Source organism: Cibotium barometz, chromosome 9, assembly GCF_041138505.1.
Source record: "Cibotium barometz isolate CiBa-2024 chromosome 9, ASM4113850v1, whole genome shotgun sequence".
Taxonomy (NCBI): Eukaryota; Viridiplantae; Streptophyta; class Polypodiopsida; order Cyatheales; family Cibotiaceae; genus Cibotium; species Cibotium barometz.
In genome coordinates, this window is record NC_141054.1 from 48167756 (window position 1) to 48174019 (window position 6264).

At 44.6% G+C, this 6264-nt stretch overlaps 1 protein-coding gene across 1 annotated transcript in view; it reads right to left on the reverse strand.

The window, feature by feature from the left end:
• Positions 1-3698: 3698 nt before the first annotated feature.
• LOC147635647 (serine decarboxylase-like) overlaps positions 3699-6264 on the reverse strand; it is an 18263-nt gene continuing 15697 nt past the window's right edge. The window contains exon 5 of the mRNA XM_086803023.1: positions 3699-4706. Within this exon, the coding sequence (XP_086659149.1) occupies positions 4122-4706 (585 nt within the window). The 3' untranslated portion in view covers positions 3699-4121. The remainder of the gene's footprint in view (positions 4707-6264) is intronic.

Genomic DNA, 6264 nt, shown 5'->3' on the forward strand with positions numbered 1-6264 from the left:
TGGGGCTGTTGAGCTCATTTATGCAAACACCTTTGAAGACTCATTAGGATGCAGGATTGCGGATCTTGCGGTATCTACAGGGTACGAAGGATCTTGGACTCTTTTATAACACTGGAGGGGGAACGAAGGACCGAGTCAACCTCCGTGGTTGGAGTGACTCTGATTGGGGAGATCCACACACGAGGAGATCTACTTCAGGATACGGCTTTACCCTTGGCTTAGGAGCTATTTCTTGGAGCAACAAGACGAAGCCAACTATTGCCTTGTCTTCTACTGAGGCAAAGTATCAGGTTGCTTGTTGTGCTGCTTGCGATGTGGTGTGGCTTCGGAGATTACTTGGCGAGATTGGGTTTCCGCAGAAGAAATCCACAATCATCCAGTACGATAACCAGAGTTGTATAGCTATTGCTCGGAACCCGATCTTCCATGCCCGGACCAAGCACATAAAGATACAATCTCACTTTGTTCGTGAGAAGCTTTTGGCTGGTGACATCTTGCTTATCTTTTGTTGGACAGAGGACAATGTGACAAACCTCTTCATCACGAAGCCTCTACCTCAGTAAATGCTCCGTCAGCACTCTAACTCACTTGAGAGGGGGTGTTAGCAGTCATCTCCTATCTGTACTATATTACTCAATAGGGAGTGAGGCCCATTGTTGTGGGTGCGCCCGCCCGTCTAGGAGTTTCTCCATTTTTCCTCTTTGTCCATATTTTCCCAGTTTTGCTAGTCATGGGAGGGTCGTATGAGGTGGCCAACTCGTTATCTGATGGCTAACTTGTTTTTCTCTGTTGGCCAACTCATCTTGTGCTGGCTGACTCATTATTTGCTTGCCAACTCATTATTTTCCAGTCGTGTGCTCTTTCTTGGGGATGTTGGCCTATTTTACCCCAAGTGGTATATATACCACACTTCCCCCGCACTAGTCTTGTACCGGATATAGTGTATATAGCTTAGTTTATACAACACTTCTCTCTCAACAATTCTATATTTCATTTCTCTCAGGTGTTTGTCTCATTTCCACTGCCCATTCCAACAAATGTATAGCACAATGTAACGAGAATAAGAGTGCAAAGAGCAATGTATAGCACAATGCAATGAGAATAAGAGTGCAAAGAGAGAAGAGAGACAATACACAGTGTTTAGGCCCCTAATACCCTCTAAAGAGAGGCCCAACCACGTATGGTGAATTTGCTTTATTGAACAAGTAGAATGACTAACTGATGGCTGTAAATACCTTGGAGACCTTCACTCGGTTGAGGTAACTCTCAGCCTGAAGATGACCCTTGATCTTCACCTTCGACCTTGCCTATCTAGACCCTTAAACCCTAGGCACTCGTAGAGATTATGAGCTGACATTAGCATGGGACTCGAGGGTTCTTATAGACGCATACCCAAATACTTGTCATTTCACAGATGTTGCCTATTTAATATGCTCATAAACATAAAAGGTTGCACGATGCTAGCCAACAGCCTTTTATTCTGCCAACTGGTGATCTAGGCTCAATAGAGCTGGCTAACTAGGTCTTAATCCCTTGGCTAGCCCTTGGGCAAGCCCCACATGCACAAGGCTCTTCAAGGCCTGTCTCATGTACCTAGATTGGTACCCATGCATCCTGCTGACAGCCCCCTACATCATTCCAAAAGGTTACAAAGACGTGCAGGACATGCGCCGACTTCATGTGCAGCACATGCACACTTGACCATGACCAAGTACGAGACTTGAACACCTGACCATGACACTCTACAGTGGATCCTTGGCTGACTTGTCTCCCGAACAAGGGCACTTACCACTCCGTTGTACAAATATATCCACATGGCATCCAAGTGCGGGATGCATGTGACAGCTGACTAGCTTTGTGTAGATGAGTCCAGGCCGTTTTTTAAATCAGCATGTCATTTAGGGTGCCCTTCCTTTTAGCTTTCTTGCAAAAAAAGGTGATCTAGCAATAAATAAGCACCCTCTCCAAACACAGTTTTACAAAAGATAGCCGCCTCATATCAACACAAGCCCTCTTTTCTTGGCGGGCTTACACATCCATGCTTTCCCCATTCTGTTGATATGTACACATAAGCCACCCCATGCTGGCCACAGCCGCACATACAGCTTTTTCTGGCGTGCTTGTTCTTCACCCATAGCTGGTCGCATTCCCTTTTCCCTGCTACTGGTCATCTTTTGGCCACCCACTGGTATGCCTACTGTGGCTAGTCGCCCTTTTGCCACACTTATTACCCTGCTTTTTGCAGAGAATGGACCAGCATGTGGACGCCTTGCTTCAAGTCTACCATGGGACCATATATGACCAACCTAAGGGCTGTACCTTTGCCCTCTGGCTTGTATGACCAAAAACAAAGATTTTAGGAGCATAATGGCCTGTTGTCCAACCTGCACATCACATGCTTTTTCTCCTATCCCCCGTTCCTTGCACATCCACGCAAAGAAATGCTTTTCCTTGCCTTGCCTCTCTACTTATTCAAGTCTACCATGGGACCATATATGGCCAACCTAAGGGCTGTACCTTTGCCCTCTAGCTTGTATGACCAAAAACAAAGATTTTAGGACTATCACATCCACACAAAGAAATGCTTTTCCTTGCCTTGCCTCTCTACTCATTCAACCATGAGAGACTCAAAGCTTTTCCTTCCATCATGCCAGGTATGCATTTACTATGTATACTCCTTACGTTTTCTTGGCTCAAACCCCAAAATACATAGGGTTCTTAAACTTGTCAAGCCCCCTCTTATACCACTACAAGATCTCAAGGACCCAATCCCAAGGACCTTCTGGCATAGAACCCAGTGAGAATCAAGCCTTAAGGCTCACCTCCTAGCCATCTAGCCCATCCGGACCCTGATCCAAACACAGTAAGACTAGGTGTCCCATACCACTACCTAGCCACACCTTGAACGTGTCCTCGCACCAAAATGTGGCTCGCTTGTAGAAGCACAAGAAGTCAAGAAGTCAATAATAGCACCAAGCCTGCCCTAAGCTTTGGCAAGGGCAACACTCAGTCACCCCGAGTTACAGAAACACCAATACTTAGATCAGGCAACAATGGCACTCACTTTGCTTCAAGCTTCAACAATGTACCCAATCAACCCAAGCCACGGAAGCACCCAATCATCCCCTGGCTATGGTAGCACCAAGTCTTTTGCAAGCTATGGAAGCACCCCACCAACTCCAAACTATGGCAGCGCCCAATCAGCATCAAGATATTCCACTGCACAAGCTACCGCTACACACAGTGGTACCAAGATAATCCCTGTTCAGGACATCATAAGCTAGGGGAGCAAAACGTCTTCCCTCAGTTCTGGCACAATTGAGCCATCTTACTAGCTGCAACAACCCAAGCTATGCCAAGACGGCTCGTTCCAAGCTACAGAAGCCCAAGCAGTGCTAGGGTGGAATCCCAACTAAACGACATCAGATCTGAATCCCAAACTCTTGCTAATTAAGGCATTGTTCTCTAGGCCCTTTTTGTGCACTTCTCTGCCCTTGAATATGACTCCTAAGCTGCCAGGAGTTTTCAAACCACAACCAAATGTGAGCAATTGAAGAGACACCAGGTAGACCCATCCACAGCCTGATGTGTGATCACACTCCAATTGTTTTAGATAAAATGAACACTAAAAGATCTCTAGTGCAGCACACCATGCCACAAAGTTATGCCCAAATTATGTTGCAATCTTATGCCCAAACTTTGCTCACAAGGGCCTTAAAACATTTATAATAAAAAAACATGAGTAATAACTCATGGAATGAGGCATCATCACAAAAATTGACGAACCAATTTACAGGTTTGGAAAAATAAGCTACTCAAAAAAACCATGGTTTATCAGTTGGCCATTCCAGACCCTTGATGCTGGCTACAAACACAGTTCTCTTCTTCCACCCCATCTGCAATACAAGGAGTAATGACCTTGCCATCCACAAAGCACCGTGACCTGCTTTTAAAATTTGATCAGATCTTCAATAAAATCATCCAGCTTTTCTATTGTAACACTGCATAACAACAGCATGTGCAATGTTAACCTGACAAGCAAGTTGCCATTTTCTAACAAATGCCTCCTCTTGTGGCCTTCCAAAGACTACAGTACTGCTTAATTCATTAAACATGGGTTGTCAGTTGGTCATTCCAGACCCTCGATGATGGCTACAAGCACAGTTCTCTTCCCCCACCCCATCTGCAATACAAGGAGTGATAACCTTACCACCCACAAAGCACCGTGACCTGCTTTTGATCAGATCTTCAACAAAATCATCCAGCTTTTCTATTGTAACACTAGGCATGACAACAGCATGTGCAATGTTACCCTGACAAGCAAGTTGCCATTTTCTAACAAATGCCTCCTCCTGTGGCCTTTCAAAGACTACGGTACTGCTTAATTCATTCAACATGACACCAAAACCAGCACCTTGCAGCCGGTCCTTCAAATAGTGGGCATTTCGAAGACAACGCTGGACCTCCTTTTGAAACCCACCATAACCTTTCCGATTCAGAGTATACCAGAGGAAAATTGGTGCATGCCCGTTTCGACTTCCCATGATGGTTGCATCACGTGAAGCAAGATACTCAACATTCCTTGACAGGGCATTGATGTGTTCAATTCTTGTTATCTGCACCCCACAGGGCATGGGACATCCCACAAATTTGTGTCCAGAGACACTAACACTGCCTATTGGCTTTTTGAAAGAGACCTTGGGAGCCTGGATGCAAAAACATGTGAAAAAAAACAGTCAAAAAGTCATCAAAAAAATTTATTCTGGACTTAGTAAAATAACATCAGTAATTCACTTACACAATTCATTCAAAATCGATTATGTATCAATGTAAACAGGTCCCCTATTTCCCCTAATCCCACATTTGTCCACCCTCCCAAAAAGCCTGCATGCGGCTAGTTAGCTAGAAAGAGAGAGAGATGTTAGCACATTCATCCCCAGTTTCTGCCCATTTCTGGTGTCCTTTTGGTCCCATTTGTATGGCCCTTGATTGTGGGCTGGCCACCCCTATTTTACATATTTTTCTTGGATTTTTCCCAACCCTTTTGGTATTTTACCAGTCGGCCAGCTCCTCTGCTCCAGTCGGCCAGCCCTCCTCTACTATAAATAGTGGGTGCTAGCCTCTCATTTCTCATTCAGTCTTGTATATATTTTTCTCCCTCACTTATGAGACTTGTAGTGTCTCTTGCTTGGGACTGTTTTGCTTCAGTATATTCAGCATAGTTTTCTCCATATCTCTCTCTCTCTCTCTCTCTCTCTCTCTCTCTCTCTCTCTTGCACTCTCTGTTCAGCACATTCTAGTGCCACTCTGCTTTCGCTCTGTGCACTCTTGAGAGAGAGAGAGAGAGAGAGAGAGAGAGTATCTTTCAACATCCACATATGAACTGTATGGCAGCACTGAAGTCCATGGAATGGAAATCGAGCCTGAATCTCTCAATTAGAAGCCCAATGTGTAAACCAGTATGCCAGCACGAGAGAGAGAGAGAGAGAGAGAGAGAGATCTACGAAGGCCGAATACACCCTCTAAGACCCAATCAACAACAGGTCTTGCTCATACAAGAATAGAGCAAGTGAATCGAATCAGGTACATGATAAGAAAAGGTTTAGTGATTAAGTTTCCTCCCAATACTCCCAAGTTCCTCTAGAGTACCTCTGTGAAGACGACAAGGGCAATAGTCTTTCCCTTTTGCGAGAGATAGATGACATCCATAAAAATATGTGAGGGCCACATAAGCTGGCCATTCCAAGATAGTGTGTTGCTCCATTTCCTGTACTTCAAGAGAATAATGTCGTGCATTCACATGGACATGCTAATCCCTGATTTGCAGCAGATAAACATTAGGTTTAGGCATAGTTGTTACGAGGTGCGCCTCTAATAGTTCGAGGCGTTCGAGGCATACGACTGCCTGATCGAGGCGTCCACAAAAAATAAAAAATAAAAATAAAAAAATTGCTGGTTTAAGTCTTTGGACGGGGGCTTTAAGGGCCCAAGGCAGCCCCTCTCACACACACACTCTCTCCCTCATTCTCTCCCTTCCTCCCTTAAGCCTTTCTCAAGACCCAAAGTTCAAAGTTCTTCATACCCACTAGGATGAAGATGTTTTTTATACCCACTTTTGGAGCTATCTCTATACTCTACCGGTTCATTTCATTTTACTTTGTACCCTTGAATCTTGATGATGTATCCAAATGATGAGGATGGACTATTTTGGTCTCATAGGTCATTTTGGCCTTTTGCAAACGTTTAATACAACTTTCTTTCTTT